Source organism: Malus domestica, chromosome 07 (assembly GCF_042453785.1).
Source record: "Malus domestica chromosome 07, GDT2T_hap1".
Classification (NCBI taxonomy): Eukaryota; Viridiplantae; Streptophyta; class Magnoliopsida; order Rosales; family Rosaceae; genus Malus; species Malus domestica.
The window spans coordinates 35,375,968-35,397,615 of record NC_091667.1 but is presented as its reverse complement, the minus strand read 5'-3'; the positions used below and the strand labels follow the sequence as shown (position 1 = coordinate 35,397,615).

General features: G+C 41.3%; 1 protein-coding gene across 1 annotated transcript; it reads right to left on the bottom strand.

Annotated features, from left to right (window-relative positions):
• Positions 1–542: 542 nt before the first annotated feature.
• Positions 543–3,058, bottom strand: LOC114826185 (protein phosphatase 2C 51-like). Its single transcript, XM_029106210.2, has 3 exons — positions 2,245–3,058; positions 1,493–1,598; positions 543–1,026 (listed from the first exon to the last, which is right to left on the bottom strand). The coding sequence occupies exons 1-3, from the start codon at positions 2,986–2,988 to the stop codon at positions 710–712; spliced, it is 1,167 nt and encodes a 388-aa protein (XP_028962043.1). The 5' UTR covers positions 2,989–3,058; the 3' UTR covers positions 543–709.
• Positions 3,059–21,648: the final 18,590 nt, after the last annotated feature.

Sequence of the window (21,648 nt, the reverse complement as noted above, 5' to 3'; positions counted from 1 at the left end):
TAATTTATAATATGAACTGTTCCTATCATAAGTACAAAATTTTATACACCGTTCACTTAATGAATCAAAGAGAAACTCCTCCTCAATCTTGAGGAGCGAAGCCTCTCTATTTCATATATATATTTGTAGCTACTATTCATTTGAGCATCTTTATTTATGCGTCAACAATCTGTAGGTAGATAAAATGACTACAACCTATCTGAAAATACCACTTCCTCTATAAACCCCAAAATTAAAAAGTAGATGGAACTTGATGACCTCGGTTGTGAAAAGCAACCATACTTATTAATACACTTCAATGCGACTTCAATCCCTCTCTTTCTTAACAACTTAATCTACTAACGATATCACATGTCCATACAAAACAAAAAAATAGATAAAACTAACCGAAGCCATTAAATTGCTCTTTATTAGGATGTACTAAGGGGCTTATATATACTCTCTTATTACCCCATTAATTTAAACAACACACTTCTATGATTCTAACACAAATGAATTAGTATCGGAATAATGAAATAGCCAAGAATGATCCACACACACACACACACACACACACACATATATATATATATATAAGCTTCAATTACCCAATTAACAAAGGAATTATGTAACTTCAAATTCGAATGTGTAAGGGGGTAAAGAATAATATGATTTAACTTATGAAAACAGTATATTTACTAGAAAAATAAAATGCATGCTGGCTAGCTGGCTAGCTGGTTTTTGTGAGGTCGACGACAATCACACTAATGTTATCTCTGCTTCCCCTAGCCATAGCTAGGTCAGCCAAGACTGCTGCTGCCTCAGATGTGCGACTTCGGACATTTAGGAGAACCTGATGTTCGTCATGAATGGAAACTCTCCTCATTCGGCCACCAAGACACTTCTTCACCACCTGACATGCTACGTCGTTTGACATAACATCCCACAGCCCATCACTGGCAAGGATGAGGAATTCATCCTGGTCGGTTCGTTTGGTCACCGTCACCTCTGGTTTTGATATCACATACGGCCTCAGGTAATGGTCACCTGCACCCCCAATTAATTTGAAAAATCACCAAATCAGTGAGGTGTACTAGCAAAGTTTCTATATTAATCCGATACTCTTGTGTATTTTGAAAATTAAAGCAAATTAGCAAGTGACCCTTTACTACAATAGTGGAAAAGAGTTGAGCTTTTGCATGACGGCGTGGTTTGAACCCTATTGATAGCTAATCTAACATCTAATCTAACAAAATCTATCATTTACCCCAGAAAAAAAAAAAAAAAAAGCTAATTAACCTAATGCAGGTGAATGTTAAGTTAGAACCGTTTAGAGTTGACTTTGGTCATTCGCTTGAATTAGGCTCCCTCGATTTGCCTTGTCTAATTAATAGCAAGGATATTATTTGGCCCGAGATGCCTAGTGATTTTATTTGTAATGCCCTTATTGGGGATGATTGTTAACTTATACAAGATTAGGGTTCATGTCCCGCTGTTTGTATAATGTACGTACCTATTGATCTGGAAGTGGCAAGCACACCGAGTACACGGTTTCCGTTCCAAGTGATGACCCTTCCACCCGCAGCTTCAATTCTCTTCAACTCATCAACTCTGTCAGGCTTATATATGCACGTAGAAATTAAGAAACGTTGTATGAACGGAAAAAAAATGTGTTCAGCTAGCGTAATAAGATTTTCGAGCAGTATTTGGTTAAACCTAATCATTTATCTTAATAATAAGGTACATAAGGCGCTAAAGGAGACTTGTAGCTCAGACGATTAAGTTCATTCATTCTTACATACGAAATCATGAGTTCAATTTCCTCCTTCCGCCAGTATTGTTGGATACAAACTACAGTGGACAAAGTTAATTCTCTTCCGATTGTTCCAAATACTAATTACTTTGTCTAATGTTATTCTTGCTACCTGCATCACATATTAGCTACCCGTAATTTTTTTCAACAATTTATATCTTTTGGAGTATATTTTCTGTCTTCCTTTTCAATTTTATAGCCAATATTATGCAATTTCCACTCAACAAGGTATCCTTATCCTATATATATGTAATGTGAATTTATAATAATTTCAAAATCTGGAACAAATTGTTGACATGAGTCACATATATTTGGGCCTAATTTGCCCACACTAATTAGTTTTTTTTTTTTTTTTTTTGGATAGTAAGAATAATGCTTTGGAGGTGAGCTCATTCACAATCATTCGAAACGAAGTTAGAGAGATACATATATAAAGTTTGTTAATTACGCACCTTATGATCATTGGACAAGGCCAAGGCAACACCCCCTCTTGACAAAACAGCCCTAGAATCACCACAATTGGCCACCACCACCTGCTCCTCCGTCACCACCGCCACCACCGCTGTCGCCCCAATCATCCTCGCCGCTGCAATATCACTCACCTCCCCATCTATTTTACCAAAACACTCCTCCATCACCGTCTCCCAATCAATGGCATCACCTTTATCATCATTTTTCCCTTTAATCCCTTCCATTTCCACCGCCTCTGCCACCACCTCATGCATCCTCTCCCTACAAGCCCCGGCCACGTCGGGCCCACCGTGCCCGTCATACACCCCGTAAAAGTCAAATTTCCCAAACCCTACCTCCACTCTCACTGCATCTTCCATTTCCTTCCTCATCCCCTTCAATGATACAACGCCGTACCCTCCCCTCGCTCCCAAACCCTCACTACCCCTTTTCCCTCCTCCTTTATCTGATCCGGCCACGGACCCACTAGACAACACGACTTCGTTTTCCGATTCCGAAAACGATACCGACAACATCTCCATCGAAGTCCCAACATCTTTCTCTTGTTTCTTCAACTCCAATGACTTAGGATCTTCTGGAGCATGTTTCTGATCGTCGTCGCCGGTGATTTTCACCTGGATATTCTTCGTATGACACGTGTACTTCAGTCGCCGGACTCCGAGTCTCTGTCGCCGAGCATTCTTGGCTTCGATGACGTAGCTCTTTCGTCTCATCTTTTCATTCATTCCACAGCCTGAAAGTGAAGGGCTTCGTTTCTTCTTTTTTGGAAGAAGAAGGGCTTCTTTTCAATTGCATGAAAAAGCTGAGAGACGTAGACCGGCTTCTAATTTCAGCCGTTGATTATTTCTCCGCCGTCGGATGATCGCCAGGCGTGTTTATGGGGACCGCTGGCTTGGAAATATGAGAGAGACGTGGACGGTGGGATTTCGCGATCCAGGACGCGTGGAGCGAAGGTGGTGCTCTTATTGATTCTTGATTGGCTACGAGATCTATTGGTGCCCAGGGGGCCCACTCGCTGTAGCTGGAAAATGTGTACGTGGCGAGTGGTGAGGAGATGCGGTGGTGCCTCTCATTTCTTTCTCGGGTGTGTTTCGGCTCGCTGACAAGAATGTTGTCTTGTGAAAGACGTAGGAACACGTGTCGAATTTGGACCTCGTACTTTGTGTTATTAACGATTATCGTGTCTGGTTTTTCTTGGTTCAAATACTTTTATTTATTCAAAACACGCACTCATCCATTGAAATTTCAAAAATTAACAGAACGGCAGTGGAATTTGATCCACTTCGGACCTTAGTGTCTGAAACTTAAGGATCAAATTATCTGGATCGTTGATTGATGTGTAAATTTTGTATGGTGAGCCAAGAAAATAAGTTAATAAGAATCGTTGGATTCAATTTGTACAGCATAGATAAATTGATCCTTAAGCTCCGGACACCAAAGTTCAGAACGGATCCAATTCCAACAGGAGCAGTTCATCAGCACGCACTTATTTTTTTTAACTTTTTATTCATTTTTCTTCAACAAATGTGTAAAATATAAAAATAAATGTATGAATAATATAACTATATAATGATATGTGTAGATAAACACAAAAATTATTTTGTATTATCGAAGCTAAACATAGTTGTAACGGTAAAACTGTTTCATATAAATTTTTCGTTATATCATGTGGTTTTTTATTTTTTAACTGTTATGTCGTAACTATAGTTTTGACAATGACAACAATGACTTAAACACTCCAAGTAGAAAGCACCTTTTTTGTTTTAACAAAAAGTACAAAGTACCTTAAAGTATACTAAAAAATCTCCAAAAATTTTGTTGTGTGAAAATCAATATATAAAACATCGAATTATTTTTCAAAGAATGAAAATAATCACATGGTATAAAAAGCTAAAATTGTGCAAATATGCAAGTGGTTTGTAACTCAGTTAGTTGAGATTATTCATTCTTAAGGTCTCATGTTTGATTTCACCTCTTCATAATTTTGATGAATTAATGTAAATTATCTCAATTTATCAAAAATAAAAAAGTTGTGCAGGCCTCTTCAACCCTTGAAGTAAAATCTAAAATTTTTAGTCCATAAAATTTAACTTTTAACCCAGAAATAGATTTTCTACTCGAACCCTTATGGCCTAAAATTTTAACCCCATATTATTAAAGAATGAATTTAGGCTTTTTTTTAATTAACTTAACTTTTTTTTAATTAACTTAAAAAAAAATTATGTAGACTATGTAACATCCCACATCGCCCAGGGGAGTGGATCTTGTAAGCCTTATATGTATATTGTGAAATCCTGTCCCCGGAATTTCATTATTCATTGTGTATCTCGTAATTTAAGTTCGTATTTCATGTTTACGTCATTTTTATTACTTAATTTTAATTCCGTAAATTTTGGGAATTAAATCGAATAGTTATCGGGTTTGAATTTTCGAAATCAATCTTTATCTTTCGTTGACTTTTCGAAGTTTTAATTAGTGTTTTTAAATAGATCTCGAACCCACGAACGCATAGGTGAAAACCGTTTACAAGTCTGAGTTATAACGGTATAGTTACGGACGTTTGAAGTTGTGAACTATAGATTGTGGGAATTATTTAATTCTCACATGTAGGTTAAAGGTTAAGTTAGTTTAAAAAGAGGACCAAATCAGATTTTTAGAGGTGGAAAAAGGACCAATAAGGGAAGAAAGAAAAAAGGGGGATTTTTCCCCTTCCATTTTCGTCATCCCGTGCACCCACAAACCCGACTTCAACTGGCTGAATTTCGGCCAATCTCCACCATTTTTTCAGGTCATTCTCAACCCTCCACCACCTACAACTTATTCCACAACCTCTCATTTACCTTATTTGCTCAAATTGAAGGGTTTTTAAGGCCAAATTCAGGTAGAACTCCACTGGAGAACCCGGGGGTTCTTGACGGCGATTCGTCGTTCCGGTGAGTGTCACCATTCACCATCACCCTTGATCAACTTCTCTTGGACCCAAGAACAAGACCCAATCAGTTGTAGGGGCATTGGAACACCAAGGCTGCCGAATTGAAGAACACCCACCTTAGGGTTTTCGACGGGTGCGAGCCAATCTAAGGGCCTTCCCAGCCAAATTGGACTTGGCCATAAGTATAAAGTTTACTCTACTTGTTGAGATCTTTATTCCTGTAAAATTTGAGAATTTTTGGAAAAAAAGTCGAATTTCTCGGTGTGTGACATCCGATTTATGAAATGCTGATGGTTAACATTATGTATGTATAGTCTTATTTGAAAATTACCCATTTATCATGTTGCATTTGTTGCTTTAAAGTTAGTGAATGCATTAATGTAATGTTGTTGATGGGGAATCAACAATTATATTGTCCCATAATGTGAAATTGTTTCTCTTCATATTTGGTACAATTTTGCGAGAGTTGTTAGTATACATTTAGTCAGACGTGGTCCAGATTTTATCGTTGTGATGACAATGAATAGCCATTGTTGATGAGCATATTGATTCCATCTCATTGGTTTAGCATTATCAGACCTTTCTACTTATGTCTGAAGTTGAACGAATCCTTATATGTATGTATAAATTAATGAAGGGATGAATTTATTTCCTTATTTACCATATACATATATCTATGCATGCATATTCAAAGGAACTTACTTATATCCCTGGATATATATATGCACCAACTGCCAAGGCTTTTATATACAAGTACATCTATGTTTGTAAGTAGCATCTTCACTTATTTTCTCTAAGTGTTTTCATTCAAATGTTACATTTATTTTGATCATGTTAATTCAAGTTAACCAAAATAGTACTTGGATCTCATCGTGGGAATTAGTAGTTCCAAGTAATATAATTAAGACTAGAGTCGGAAGTGATGCATTTAGTAATTGCATATACTTGAGAATAAGAGTTGATCAAGGTGATGGATGCTTGTAGTAATAATTTTAAATAATGCTTTGGAACCTAGATGGGAAATACAGAAATGGATGGTGTATGTGCTCATGTTGTAAATCATAAGTGTAAAGGTAGGAGGTAAGTTGTATGTTGGTTTCATAGCACCATGCAGCATTGGTACATCGATGACCCTACTTGGTTAATCCGCGTTGGGGGGTCGCTAATGGTCCTGCTTGGTTAATCCGCTTTGGGGGACCATACTATATATGGATCGCGCTTGGTTAATCCACGTTGGGCAATCCTTATGGCCATGTATGCTTAGGAGTGATCATGCTTGGTTAATCCGCATTGGGTGATCACTTCCTAACAGCTGTAGAAGTGACTCTGCTTGGTTAATCAGCATTGGGTGATCACTTCCTAACAGCTGTAGAAGTGACTCTGCTTGGTTAATCCGCATTGGGGGGTCACTGCCTACTTGGTTACTTTCTCAATGGTGGCTCTGCTTGGTTGATCCACTTTGGGGGGGCACTTCCTATTTGGTTACTTGCATAGGCTTCGGCCGAACGACGTCTCTCTAGCTCTATTTTAAGTGTATCCATGAATTTTGGCTTCGAGAACTTTGAGTTTGATTTAGAAAAGTCGTTTGATGTTTATGTGACTCATTCGGAGTTTGCAAAGGTTTGGTATTAATTCCTTATGAATGATTTATATTCAAAGTTTATAAACTGTGATTGATGGTTGGTTTCATCATTTTTATTACATACTTTGTATTATTGTCGCTCACACGAGCTTCGCAGCTTATCCGGGTTGTTGGTTGCTCGATGCACCATTTCCATGATGTAGGCACTTATTTCACATGCGACAGGTCTGGGTAAATTATGAGAAACCATTTGATATTTTGATTTCGTTAAGTAGTCCAGAATCCTTGCTATTGCTCATTTCCATAAGGTTATCTTAGAATCCTAGATTCAAGTGAATGGGAATTACCCACAATGAATCTTGTGAATAGAAATTAGAATTACCATGTTATTATCTATAGCCCAAGTAGGGAATTATGTAGAGTTCTTTAATTAAATTCGTGAAATGATATGCTATCTCACTGATTGATTAACGTGATTAAATATTAATATTGTGCTCCGTGATTCCTTGATATGTTACAAGCTATGGATTAAGATATAATGTTGGAAGCATAGTGATTGGTATGATGTAGTGAAATGTGATTTGACTTGTGTATTGGAAATGGTTGTGACATGTGATTGAAATGCATATTGAATTGCTTGGGAGATGTGAGGTCTAGTAATGGACTGATAACCCATTGTGATGGGGATTTGTTGCTCGATATTGTTTCGTTTCGTTGAGTCTTTGTGAATTGAGTAACTTGAATCATGTCTTGTTCTTTCGAGCCGTTGTTATGCTTCCTGGACTTCTGTTCAGTTCTGTTGAGTGGTTCAGAATTGAGTGTTGAGTGATGGTCCGGAATCCCTTATACTTCGTGATTTCGTTGAGTAATGGTCTGGAATCGTAAGTGATGGTCCGAAATTCCTTTTACTCAACGATTCTGTTAAGTGATGGTCCGGAATCCCCTGTGGTGCTTTGGTTCCGTTGAGTGATGGTCCGAAATCCTATATACTCCACGATTCAGTTGAGTAATGGTCTGGAATCGTATCCTGATTGGATTCTGGTCTGGAATCCCCTTTGGTGCCTTGGTTCCGTTGGGTGGTCCAAAATTCCTTTTTTCAGATATGTGGTCTTCAGCCGAACTGTGGTGCTCTAGCCCGCATTTCAACGTGTTATATATGTTATTGATGATGTGATGGTTGGCATTATTGATGGATGTGATTATGGAATGATGTTGGTTATGGTTATGGTAATTATGATTAGACTCGTTGAACTTTATGACTAGTGAATATGATTGTGCTCTGTCGTTTGTCCCTTGTAATATTGCATGTGATGCATTGTGATATATTGTTGAGACATAGCGATTTAATTGATGAATATTCGAGTGTAGTGAAATGATGAACTACGAATGACTTGATCCTTAATGAAGGTACGTAGGCAGTCTAACGAGGAGGTTAGATGCAGCCATAAAGTATACGAAAAACTACTATGCGATTCGATTCTCGAGTTGTGCTTTGTACATATCCTGGAGGCGGGGTATGTTAGATATAAGGGTATTGGTGTCGTCACATGTCGATCCTGGACGTATGTTGGGATCGAGGCATGAATATATTCCCATCTCTACCTAGCACGAGGCTTTTTAGGAGCTCACTAGCTTTGGGTTCCATCGGAACTTCAAAGTTAAGCGAGTTCTCACGAGAGCAATCCCATGATGGGTGACCTACTGGGAAGTTCTCGTGTGAGTTCCCAGAAACAAAATCGTGAGGGCATGGTCAGGGCCCAAAGAGGACAATATCGTGCTACGGTGAAGTTGAGCTAGGGGCCTGGGCCAAGATGTAACAATTTGGTATCAGAGCCGATCCCTGGTCGAATGTGTGCCGACGAGGACGTCAGGCCCCTAAGGGGGTGGATTGTAACATCCCACATCACCAGAGGAGTGGATCATATGTGCCTTATATGTATATTCCCATCTCTACCTAGCACGAGGCCTTTTGGGAGTTCACTGGCTTCGAGTTCCATCGGAACTCCGAAGTAAAGCGAGTTCGAGCGAGAGTAATCACATGATGGGTGACCCACTGGGAAGTTCTTGTGTGAGTTCCTAGAAACAAAACCGTGAGGGCGTGGTCGGGGCCCAAAGTGGACAATATTGTGCTACGGTGAAGTCGAGCTCGGGATGTGGTGGGGGCCCGGGCCGGGTTGTGACATACTATCTTAAATTAATTTTATGAACATTTTAACCTAAAAATATTTAAATTCCGATAAATATTGAAAAACCACTAAACCGACACTATGAAACTCATTAAACATTATGAAAGAATATGAAATGCATAAAAGAATATGAAATACATGGTACAAATGTTTTTGTAAGATGGTAAAGAGAAAAATTGGAAGAATTTTAGGAGAAAAGTGAATTTTGTGTGGATGTTTGAACAAATACATAGGTATTTGTAGAGTTTTTTAGTGAAGTTTGAGTTAAATTATTTTAACCGTTGCATTTAAATTGGGGTCTTTAAATTTTTTTTCTATCATTGGATTTGATCATATTAGATCTCAACAGTTGGATTTAATAAATTTATAAATATAAAACAAAAAAAATTAAAGCTGAATTTAGGCCGTTGGATTAGTCAACGGTCCAAAGATCCAAACCATTGGATTAAATCAAAGAGTTGTTAGGCTCTCAATTCTTGCCGACATGCCATTCTGTTTTGTAGACATGCCCACGTGCATAGGACCCAGCATGTATGGTTTGGAAAAGTTGGGGGGCGTGAGATTCAAACAGGCGCATCAAATCCCATGTAAGTGGCCTCAACTAGGCGCGTTTAGTCGCACCAGTGGGGTTAAAACGTAAAAGCTAGCTAGTATTTGGCCCAAATTTGAGTTTTAACTCAAAATCAAATTTTGGCTAAGGGTTGGAGTGAAATGGGGTGGGTTTAAAAGCCAAATTTTGAGACTTACTCCAAGGATTAGAGTTTAGTCTGAACACCTTATAAGGACATGTTATGTTATATTTATATATATTGTTGAGAATTATACATAATAATGTGAGAATGATATTTAAACTAGTTAGGTATAGAGCATGAAACACCTATTTTCAAAATAAAGCATGAAACACGTATTTCACCATCTCATATTTTACAAGTATCCACAAGAGTATCGTGTTGGGTTTAGTTCTGGTTTGGTACTGAGGTGATTCTGAAAAAAAAATAGCTATAAAAAAAAGTTGGGAGCTTTTTTATGTTTGGTAAACATTCAGCTTCAACTTTTTTTCACAGTTTTGGGTGAAAAAAACCAAAAACACAAAGCTGCAAAACCCAGCTTTGAAAAACCAGCTTTTTTCACATTTGTTTTACATAAAAGTTTATCAAACACAATAATACTGTTTTTTTTTTCAAAAGTATTTTAAAAAAAAAAGTTTACCAAACACTTTGCTGCTTTATTTCACAGCTGCTTATTCTCACAGCACAGCAAAAACAGTTTTTTTTTTAAAGAAAACTATTGAAAAAGGCTTGAAAACTTTGAGTTTTAATGATAAAGACAAAATAAAGGGTAAAGTGAATAGTAATAGGATTGACTTTTTAGTGTAAAAATGTGATTTTTCGTTAAAATGAACAGTACCGGATGTTTTTCGTTAAAGTTCTCTTTTTTTAAATCACATCAATACCAAACCAACCTTTAGAGAGTGAAATACCACGCATTGGATTGTACTGGGGCTTTCAAGTCTGGTCTTATGCATTCGTGAAAAACATGTACGAAAGAGAATTTCTGCTAAAGTTATGCTATAGAATTTACAATTGTTTATACAAACAGATTTGTTCGTGTCAGGAATTTCCGTCGGGGATGTTTCCTGGCCGACGAGCACACAGCTCCCCTGGAGGTTGGCACCGGTTGAGGGCTGCTGTCGGGCTTCTGCTTCGCTGTCGGGCGTTGTCGGGCAAGTCTCGTCGGGCAAGACTCTTTGGGCAAGACTCTTCAGGCAAGGCTGAAAGAGAAGGACAGCGTTAACTTTGAGATGTGCCTTTATGGGGCCTTAGGTGTAAGCCTTGAGGCTCACAATCAAGGTTAACATTTAGGTGCTCAGGCGTGCCACTGCCATCTTTAGCATGGCAGATGTAAAATGGTTGTTGTGCTTTAGTTGTACATATGTATGTATCCGAGAAACCGTGTTAGTTATAACAGGTGCCTTTGTGGGGCCTTAGGTGTAGGCCTTGAGGCTTCCCATAAATAACTAAACCAGTGCTCGAACGCATCATATTTGTTCTCGTGGTTGTAGGAGTTTTCTAACTATTATACTTCTGATTACCCGAATCCAAGAAGTAGAATGAACCCAAATAGGTGCCTTTGTGGGGCCTTAGGTGTAGGTCTTGAGGCTTCCCATCAGAGTTCATTCTTATACTTAGACTCTTTAGATTGCCGAACGGAATGAATCCAAATGGATGCTTTTGTGGGGCCTTAGGTGTAGGCCTTGAGGCTTTCCATTAGAATCCATTCCACGCTCAAACGTTCTATGATAATCATGGCATAATAGAAAGAAAACTAGAAGGTAGATTGATTACTTGCGCCCCAAGTAACTTCGGACTTCTCGTTTATCAAGGACTGTCGTGGATGGGTTAAGTCCACATAAAGTTCTTTTTTATGCCTTGAGGCCAAGGACTTTTAACTGATCAGATTTACATGCCCGAGGGCTTAGTACTTGGATCTGGTTTGAACATTGATAATATATTCAAATCGGATTCAAGTGCTGAGAAAGCTTTTTAATAGTCATGTTGCTAGAAATAACTTGCATATAACTGGAAGTATACAACATATTGAAAAGACAAAACTAAAGCAAAGAAGGTCGGGCAAGGTTAAACCTTATCGGGTAAGGTTGCTCGTCTTGCAGGTTCCTATCTTTGTAGTTTTGTCAAAGGTCTGAAAGCTTAGAGGGGTAGAGAGAGAGATTACAAAAGATGAATCGATACTACAGCAAGGTTGAACAAGGTAGCAGAGCTATTACAAAAGGTTGAAGAGAGGGTTATCCCGAGAGGGATGAAGGCTTGTCCCGAAAGGGATGAAGGCTGACTACAGCTTTGTTTTGAAGGCAAATCTGGCTTTGAGCAGAGTTTGTGCTTGCATTTGTTTGTTTGTTTGAGTGTCCTTATTCCTGGTTTCTCCTTCTTCTTATATAGACAACTTAGCTTGGCTCCTGTAGCAGTGGCCTTGCCCGAATGCGGTTTGAGGGTGATGACTCATCAGTTATTTTACATGGATTGCCATCATAAAGTACTTTATGGGCTGTATAGCTGATCAGTCTATACCATTTGGCCTTTGGGTAGGTAAGCAAGTGGTCTTCATGAGCTGCACCTAGTCAGAAAAGGCCCTTTCTGCCTTCTAGGCTTTGACTGGGCTTCGGCTATCTCCCTTTCGGGCCTCCTTTTGGGCCAACTCCTTTCTTGAGCCCAAAGTTTCAAGTTTTGATCCAAACAGTGCCCCCTTCAATCAATATTTAGCCTGGAATTCCAGGCGCCAATATTGATTGAAAAAACTTTTTATAAAACCCACGAATCCCTTGCAGTTGAACTCTTGGATCCCATGTACTCACAGCAAGAAATCCTTCTCTAATTTGTCGCCCTCGTCATCTTCCTTGGTATTCCGTTCTCGAACTCCTTCAAATGACTGCGGAATCTAGCCAAACCCAACCCTCTTACGAATCTGGCGAAGGAATCGCCACTCTTCGTCGCCTACTTAATGGGCTGCATCGCCCTCGGGCAGGTCTGCACTCCGAGCTTTTCTTTGAGGTGCATGGGGTACAATCATTGGGTCCCGCCTGGATTTCTCGGGTCCCTTCAATGGTGGAGAGCAACATGCCTAGAAATAACTGGTTTTCCCCAAATCCCTATTCGGCTAAGTCGGGCATCTCTTCCTCCAAATGGTCATCATATCGTCGAGGTTTTCCTCTGATGAATGACCCTGCCTGGGCTCAATGGATTGATGATTTAGAGCCTACTTTTAAGAGGAAATGGATGAATAATGGAATTTATGAGTTAATCATGCTCTCGAATACCACTATTATTCCCAAGCCCGAATTACTTGTTTCCGCCCTCCTTTTCTGGAATTTGGGCATAAATACCTTTGACTTCCGTATGGGCCCCATGTCTCCCACAATTCTTGACATGGCTCAAGTTTTCGGTTTAAGGCCCTCGGGCAGGATAGTGGACGTCACTCAAGATTGGGTTCAGTCCTCTGCCACTGGAAGCTCAAGTTCTTCAGCTGCCTTCCTCTCTTTGAACTATAACTCTGCCACTTTCAAGAGTTATGGGACCTCCTTCAAAGGATTCATCCCCTTTGTAAAGGAGAATTTTGGGGTGGGCTCACCTCGGGTTGATAAAGATCAAGAGCACATGTATTTCCTCTTATACTGGCTCAACAAGCACATCTTCCCCAACAAATCTAAAGGGGTGAGGGTTGAATGGATCCCCCTAGTAGAAGCTCTCCACAACTTTGATGACGTAGCTACAGGTCCATTCCTTCTTTCCCATCTTTATCATCTTCTTTTTGAAATGACTCAAGGTGAGCCATTTGAGACCAACTTGAATGGACCAATATGGATGATACAAACTTGGCTTCAATGGTATTTTCCGAAATTTCGGGCTGCTAATCTGGAGTTCCCTGAGGGTGTGGCCCCTGCCCAAATCCTGGCTGAAGCTGCTCCTATAGATCATTCCACTTTTGCCTGCTTCTATTTCTTCAGAGTTTGCAGGACTCGGTCAGATTTAGAATGGGGTGCGTCGGTCCTAAGAAGATATCCTTGGTTTTCTGACCAAGTCTTTCAAGATGCCCCTGGCGAGGATGCTACCCCCTTTTGCAGGGAGAAATTTATTAGTTGCATTCAATCGAGAGACCTGGCCTGGGGAGTTCGGGGCAATAGATATGACCGAGGCCTAGAAGTGTACCATCCTAACTTCTACAGCAGGCAGTTAGGATTTAGACAGGCCATTCCTGTCCCATTCTTCGACTCTGTCCATTGTGGCACTTCATTCCGGTTACCAACTCCCTCTGAAGTAACATTCCGGGCTGCCCGACGCAGTCTTGACGTAATGAGTCAAGCGGCCCGAAAGTCCATCATTCTCAATTTTGAGTGCACCTCGCTCTTCTCTTCTTGGTGGGAAGACAAATGGACTAAGAAATATGGAGGAGATTTGAAAGAAACTCACGATCGCCTTTTCAACCAACTTTCACTTAAGTCATATCCTGGCTCGGGCGAACTTGAAAATTGGAAGGAGATGATTCAAGAGAAGAACCGGTTACTTCTGATAGGTACTTCTCTTTCAATTTGATTTTGCTTCCCTTCTGAAGTTGTTTTATCCTGACTTTTGTTGAATTCTACAGCTCCGGCGGATGTTGAATCGGAAGTTATTGAATCCGAGGATGATTCTGCTGATGCTGCAATTCTTCATGGAGCTGCCGCAGAAGCCGGGAGACGAGAAGTTGGGGAGGGTGCAGATATTTCAGAATCCTTTGGGGATTCAGGAGCTGAAGAAACACCTGAGGCACTTATCATAGCACCTAAGCGAAAGAAAGCGGCGGTGACTAGGACTTCAGATCCTGATCCAGTACCTCTGCCCAAAACCACCCGACCAACTCTTACTAGAAAAAGTAAGAGAGCAAGAACTACCGCTCCTCCCAAGTCATCAGCCCCATTAGTTCCTGAGGCAGGCAGAAAGAAGCAACAATCCTCAAGTGAGTTTCTGTTTTTCTTCAAACTGTTACCTTTCCCACTTATCTGATTGTCTCCTTTATTGGCAAACAGGACCTCAAGCATCTAAAAGACCAATTATTGCTTCTAAGGAGGAACCATTAAGAGCTGCAATGCTCAAAAAGGCCGAAGAACTGCAAAATACTGCCCTCAGAGAACTTGAGGTATGATTTATATATTTTCTTTTAGGCCTTTTCTTGCTCTTATATAACTCTAAATCTGATTATTTGACTCAGGCCACAAGAAAGGAAAAGCTCTCTCCGCCCGAAGCCTCTCCACAATTTGCCCGAGAGACAAGCCTACCTCCTTCTCAGGTCGACCCTTCAGAGGTGATTTTTCTTCTCTTCTAATTCTTGGATAATTTTCTAACTTCTGGACCTAATGTCTGAATATTGTTAGGCTAGAGCATCTGCTTCCTTGCCTTGTTATGGCCCTCCTCTGAGGTCCATGACCACTTCTACTGCTCTGGATGCAACCCCTTCTTCTCAATTTGATCCATCCACAGGAGTTATGCTGCACTTCATGGATGAAGATAGTAACTTGGTGAGTCGCATATTCCATATTGGACTTCTGCGCATTGCTCCCCAACCAACTTTTACTTATGTTATCCACAGCCTTCTCCAGTATATAAGCCACCCCCTTCAATAGTGGTTCCAGATAATGAACCCATAGTCCCTGAGATCCCTGTAGCTTCAGAGGTAGCAATCTCGCGGGTATTTGCTTGCCCGAATGTTGATAAACCTCTTTCTTCTCCTCAAGACCAAACTCAGGTATGGGAGTATTCTCTCATTGTTCTTTCTCTTAGGCTCTATTTACTGACAGTTACTGCTATCTCTGGGTACCTCTAGGGCACTGGTGCAGGTTCAGGTGCAGCTCATCACTCTCCTGCTGGTGGTGCTGGTGATGAGGACCCTTCTCGCCAACCAAGAATTAGTCATCTTCCTAGTGAAACCCCAGGGCTGAGTCAGGTATATTTCATCTCTCCAAATCTTCTTTTGCCTCAAACCATATTCAAATTGTCTTGACCTGGTCTTTTGGCTTTCTTCAGCAAGCTTCAAGAGAAACTTCTCCCCCCCATCTGGTCCGCAAATCAAAGCGCTCTCATCCTCACTCTTCTGGAGGTACTGCGATTCCCCCTTCTGGAATTGAGCAGGTCGGGCAGGCAGAAATTGCCCCCTCAATGGGCATTCCTTCATTAGAGGAAGCTGCAGTGCAGGATTCTCCTTCTTTCACACCTCCACGCCCTGTTAAGTTGCCCAGACTGTTCGAAGCACTTGGACGGCTTGAGACGCGGTTGAAATCCTCAAGACAATCTTCAGCTACCCCCATTTCTTCAGAGCAAAAGCGAGTCCTTCAGGAATGGGCAAGGAATGACTTCACCGCTTCATTCAGCCTCAGGGCTCTTTGTGATTTGGAGAAGATCATAACTGAGTCTTTCAAAACCGGTCGGCTATCAAAGTCTCAACATGATTCTTTTTTATCCTTCTTTGAGAACTTGAGAGCCCTTAGGGAACAATACCAGAGAGCGGACAGACAGGCTAATCGGGCAAAATGCTTCATGGAGAAAGAATCAAGCACCTCTGCTCAAATTGATCGGAGGATGGCAGAAAGCTTACAGACAAAAGAAATGGTCAGAGTTGTCATTTCTAAAATCCAAGAGTTGGAGGAACAATTGGTTGCCCTCAAAGCAGAACAAGCAATTCTTCTAGATACCCTTGAAAATCAAATTGAGGGAGTGGAGAAGTCAAATTCGGAGTTAGAGCATGCCCGATCTCAACTTGTGAATATCCATACTGTTTTGGCCGAACCCAGTAGGATATTTACCATTATGCAAACATATCATTCCCGAATAATCACCCTATGTGAAGATGTAAATTTTTTAGAATAGGATGATTTGTAACTCTTCTTTTATTGGAATGAACATGTAATTTGCTTCATGCTCTGCTCTTTGATACTGCTTGTATTGACTTTGGGCCCCCCTTTAATCCTTTTTCTTCTTTTGCCCTGGCTAACACCAATCTCAGGACCTGATCTTGGTCCATTGATCCCCTTCATGGCACTTTATTCATGCAAAGGTGCTGGGACAACCTGGGCCCTTCTCTTTCCTTGCGATGCCCGATGGTGACCTTGGCTCTTGTAAAATGAGGTTGATCATATTGATAGGAGCCTCAGGGAAAGGGTTAGTATCCACCATCATACTGGCTTGGGGCGAATCAAGCAACAGCTTTCCCTTCACTATAAGATCTTATATCCAGTCCCTAAACTGGACACAATTAACTATGGAATGGTTGAAGGTATAGTGCACCTTACAATACTTTTTCCCCCTGAGTTCTTCCGGCTTGGGCATTTTTTTAGTATTGTCGGGCAAGATTACTCTTGCCCGTACCAGTTCTTCATAGATCTCAGGTGTCTTGGATAGATCGAACGAATAGTTCTGGTACTTGGGTGGTTTTATGGGGACAAAACCACCATCGTTCATAACGACCTTCTGATCCTTGACAGGCTGGACTAGCCCCTTTACCGTCAATGGTTTGAAAGGTGTGGTCATCTCAGCGGCACACACGTCTACGTCCTCTTCATCACGGCCATCCTCATGCTCTGGCCTGGCTTCTCCTACTTCCACCCGATGAATTGCAGCCTTATTTTTGTAGAAATGAGGGACTTTGGAAGTATGCTTCACTTGCTGCTCTTCTTGCAACAGCCTCTCATACTTCGTGGCAGCAATCACCAATTCTTGCAGCTCATTAAACTATGCATCATAAAATCTTTTCCTCAAAGGTAATTTCAAAGCCCTTTGAGCAATCGATATGAGCTGCGCTTGGTTGACGGGGAATTGGCATCTCATCCTTGTTCTTCTGAACCTCATCATGAAGTCCTCGATAGATTCATGATCGTATTGCTTGACTTCAACAAGGTCGTTGATAGTCAACTCTGGCTCTATTCTATAAAATTGTTCATGGAAGGCCATCTCCATTTGCCCCCAGTTGGCGATAGAGTTAGGGGGCAATAGAGAGTACCACTGAGATGCTAACCCTGCTAATGAATTCCCAAACAACCTCAACTTGTAGTTTGGGTTGTCCTCATACACCACGCAATGATTGGAGAATTTAAAAATGTGGTCTCTGGAGGACACGCTGCTATCTTCACCTGTGAATATTGGGAATGCGGGCAACTTGAAGTTGAGAGGGAATGGATTTAACTCGTCAACATATTCAGGATAAGGCTTCTGATAAGTAATCCTGAATACTGGGCGAGCTCGTGGTTGAGCATTTTGAGCCACCACCCTTCTCAACTCAGCTAGTTCCTCCCTCAACTGCTGAGTAACTAGAGTATCATTATGACCAAAGAGAGCAGGTTCGATTTTTGGACTCCGGTCATTGCCCGCACTTGCTTCCCTCCTTGGTTCGGGCTTCCTCCAACTAGTTCCTCCACCTTTATTCACCAACGGGGGTGGCCGATAAGGTGGGGGTTTATCTGCAGTACTGGAGCCTTCCTTTCCGCTAGTTTCGCCCATCGTAGCTGGCATTCCGTACCTCATTCTCTCTTGCTCGCTTGGCTTCCTATTATTGAATGATAATACTAGGAAGCTGGGAAGCTCCCTCTCCAGAACTGGCTCTATCACCGGTTGACTCCCTTCAGGAGCTACCTTTTTCTTTCCCCTATCTTTTTCTTCTTCTAGCAGTGGGAATAAAGGAATGGTTGGTTCATTTCTCATAACTACTTGGCTCATCCCACTCCCCTGAGCCCCTTTTGGAGTAGAGAACTCCAAATCCAGTCTTCTCTGCAGATTCCCCGTTAGAGTACAGAGCCTACTTACTTCTCCCTTGGTTTCCAAAGAGATTCTTTCCATGCTCTTCAGAACTTGCATCATCGTAGCCTGTAGCTCTTCATTAGTTCCCTTTCCTTCCGATCTTTCAGATGCAGTTGGGCTCTCCAGGACCACTTGTCCTGATGGGGAGGAAGGGTTTTCTGATTGATCTGCCATTTGTGAAGACTCTCCTTCGGATTGTTTTTGCCAAGTTTTCTGGCTTTTCTTTTTGGACATGCAAGATCAAGAAGTTTTCAATCCCACCGGGCGTGCCAAAACTATGTTCGTGTCAGGAATTTCCGTCGGGGATGTTTCCTGGCCGACGAGCACACAGCTCCCCTGGAGGTTGGCGCCGGTTGAGGGCTGTTGTCGGGCTTCTGCTTCGCTGTCGGGCGTTGTCGGGCAAGTCTCGTCGGGCAAGACTCTTCGGGCAAGGCTGAAAGAGAAGGACATCGTTAACTTTGAGATGTGCCTTTGTGGGGCCTTAGGTGTAGGCCTTGAGGCTCACAATCAAGGTTAACATTTAGGTGCTCAGGTGTGCCACTGCCATCTTTAGCATGGCAGATGTAAAATGGTTGTCGTGCTTTAGTTGTACATATGTATGTATCCGAGAAACCGTGTTAGTTATAACATGTGCCTTTGTGGGGCCTTAGGTGTAGGCCTTGAGGCTTCCCATAAATAACTAAACCAGTGCTCGAACGCATCATATTTGTTCTCGTGGTTGTAGGAGTTTTCTAACTATTATACTTCTGATTACCCGAATCCAAGAAGTAGAATGAACCCAAATATGTGTCTTTGTGGGGCCTTAGGTGTAGGCCTTGAGGCTTCCCATCAGAGTTCATTCTTATACTTAGACTCTTTAGATCGCCAAACGGAATGAATCCAAATGGATGCCTTTGTGGGGCCTTAGATGTAAGCCTTGAGGCTTTCCATTAGAATCCATTCCACGCTCAAACATTCTATGATAATCATGGCATAATAGAAAGAAAACTAGAAGGTAGATTGATTACTTGCGCCCCAAGTAACTTCGGACTTCTCGTTTATCAAGGACTGTCGTGGATGGGTTAAGTCCACATAAAGTTCTTTTTTATGCCTTGAGGCCAAGGACTTTTAACTGATCAGATTTACATGCCCGAGGGCTTAGTACTTGGATCTGGTTTGAACACTGATAATATATTCAAATCGGATTCAAGTGCTGAGAAAGCTTTTTAATAGTCATGTTGCTAGAAATAACTTGCATATAACTGGAAGTATACAACATATTGAAAAGACAAAACTAAAGCAAAGAAGGTCGGGCAAGGTTAAACCTTATCGGGTAAGGTTGCTCGTCTTGCAGGTTCCTATCTTTGTAGTTTTGTCAAAGGTCTGAAAGCATATAGGGGTAAAGAGAGAGATTACAAAAGATGAATCGATACTACATCAAGGTTGAACAAGGTAGCAGAGCTATTACAAAAGGTTGAAGAGAGGGTTATCCCGAGAGGGATGAAGGCTTGTCCCGAAAGGGATGAAGGCTGACTACAGCTTTGTTTTGAAGGCAAATCTGGCTTTGAGCAGAGTTTGTGCTTGCATTTGTTTGTTTGTTTGAGTGTCCTTATTCCTGGTTTCTCCTTCTTCTTATATAGACAACTTGGCTTGGCTCCTGTAGCAGTGGTCTTGCCCGAATGCGGTTTGAGGGTGATGACTCATCAGCTATTTTACATGGACTGCCATCATAAAGTACTTTATGGGCTGTATAGCTGATCAGTCTATACCACTTGGCCTTTGGGTAGGTAAGCAAGTGGTCTTCATGAGCTGCACCTAGTCAGAAAAGGCCCTTTCTGCCTTCTGGGCTTTGACTGGGCTTCGGCTATCTCCCTTTCGGGCCTCCTTTTGGGCCAACTCCTTTCTTGGGCCCAAAGTTTCAAGTTTTGATCCAAACAAGATTGAAAAAGTGACGTATCATAGCTTGGGCTGAACCGCGTGGCACATGTGGAAGTGCCAGTGTTGATAACATTTTCCCAACTAAAATTTGGCCATGTGAACATAAGTGCTTCTGTCTTTAAGTATAGCACGACCGATCTGAATTCAATGAGATGGCAAGAGGTGATCTCACTGGGCCATGTAGCTTAGGGAGGACCAAAACAACGATTTACAGTTACTTAAGAGAAACCGACGAACTTGATCATATGTCGTGCATCTCATTTCAATAAGGCATGTTTAGTCTTTAGAAGAATAAAAAAAAGAACGATTAAGCAAATTAGAACCAAATTTACTTTAATCCAATATATGTCTCGTGTTAGCTGTGGATGCAAATTTCTTTCTCCTCGATCTTGGACGATTTTGCACCTACAAAACAATTAACACCTTAGGTTAAGGCCAAGAGCCTCTCGCGCCCACGATGAATGGAGGGGGCTTTGGCCGAAGAACCTCCGATGCCAAAGTTAGAATTTAGAGAGAAAGAGTGTTTAGAGAATTTTGGGATTTTTGCCAAAGTGTTGGAATTAGCTTTTTGGTGAGAATAGGTGCCTATTTATAGAGTTAGGAGGTGGCTAGGGTTTTTAGGTTTAATTTAGGTTTAATTAGCCAATTTATTATGATTAATTGGCTAATTTAAACATAAAGGAATGTTTTGATGGTTATGGAATGTTTGAAATAAATGGCTAATTGAATAAGGAAAAAATGAGGTAAAAACATATATGAAATAGGTTTTGAATTGTTACCCATTTTGGGTACTTCTGACTTGGTTGATGGATAATTCTCCACTGCTCGCGTGTAGGAGACCCGGTATGCCTCGGGGGTATTTTTGTCCTTTTTGTCCAAAAAACCCACGTGTCGCCTTGTGAATATTTTTGGCTCCACAAATGCCCCCACACCTGTTGGGCTGCTCGCAGAAAAGGGCGGCAGGTGTAGAGATTTTCTTGCTTTAGGAAACTTAGGACTGCTTCCTATTTTGATGTAGATTCTCTCTTTAATAGGAAATTAGATCCTTCTAGGAAAGGGAAATAAATTTCTCTCAAAGCCTATTTAAGTCCACCTTAAGTGGGTTATTAAATCAACTTTGGAGAGCGATTTATTCTACTCTACAAGAGAGAGATAGTTTAGAGGATATTTGTTCCCCCTCCTCTAGCAATCTTCTACATCTTGCCCGTGCAAAAGACCGTCTTTCGTTGCTTTCTTCGTCTTCTTCGTGCCGCACCAATGTAAGAAAAATTTAATTTTTCTTGCCTTATTCTTGGATAGTGCTATTGCGGGGTAGCCGTCGGGGTGGTGCGGCACGTCGGCTGGCAGGGGCCAGGAGCTGGTTCGGCATGAGCTGAGGAGATGTCGTGGCAGGGACCACTGCTTGGGCAGCTTGGCTTGGCTTGAGCCAAGGG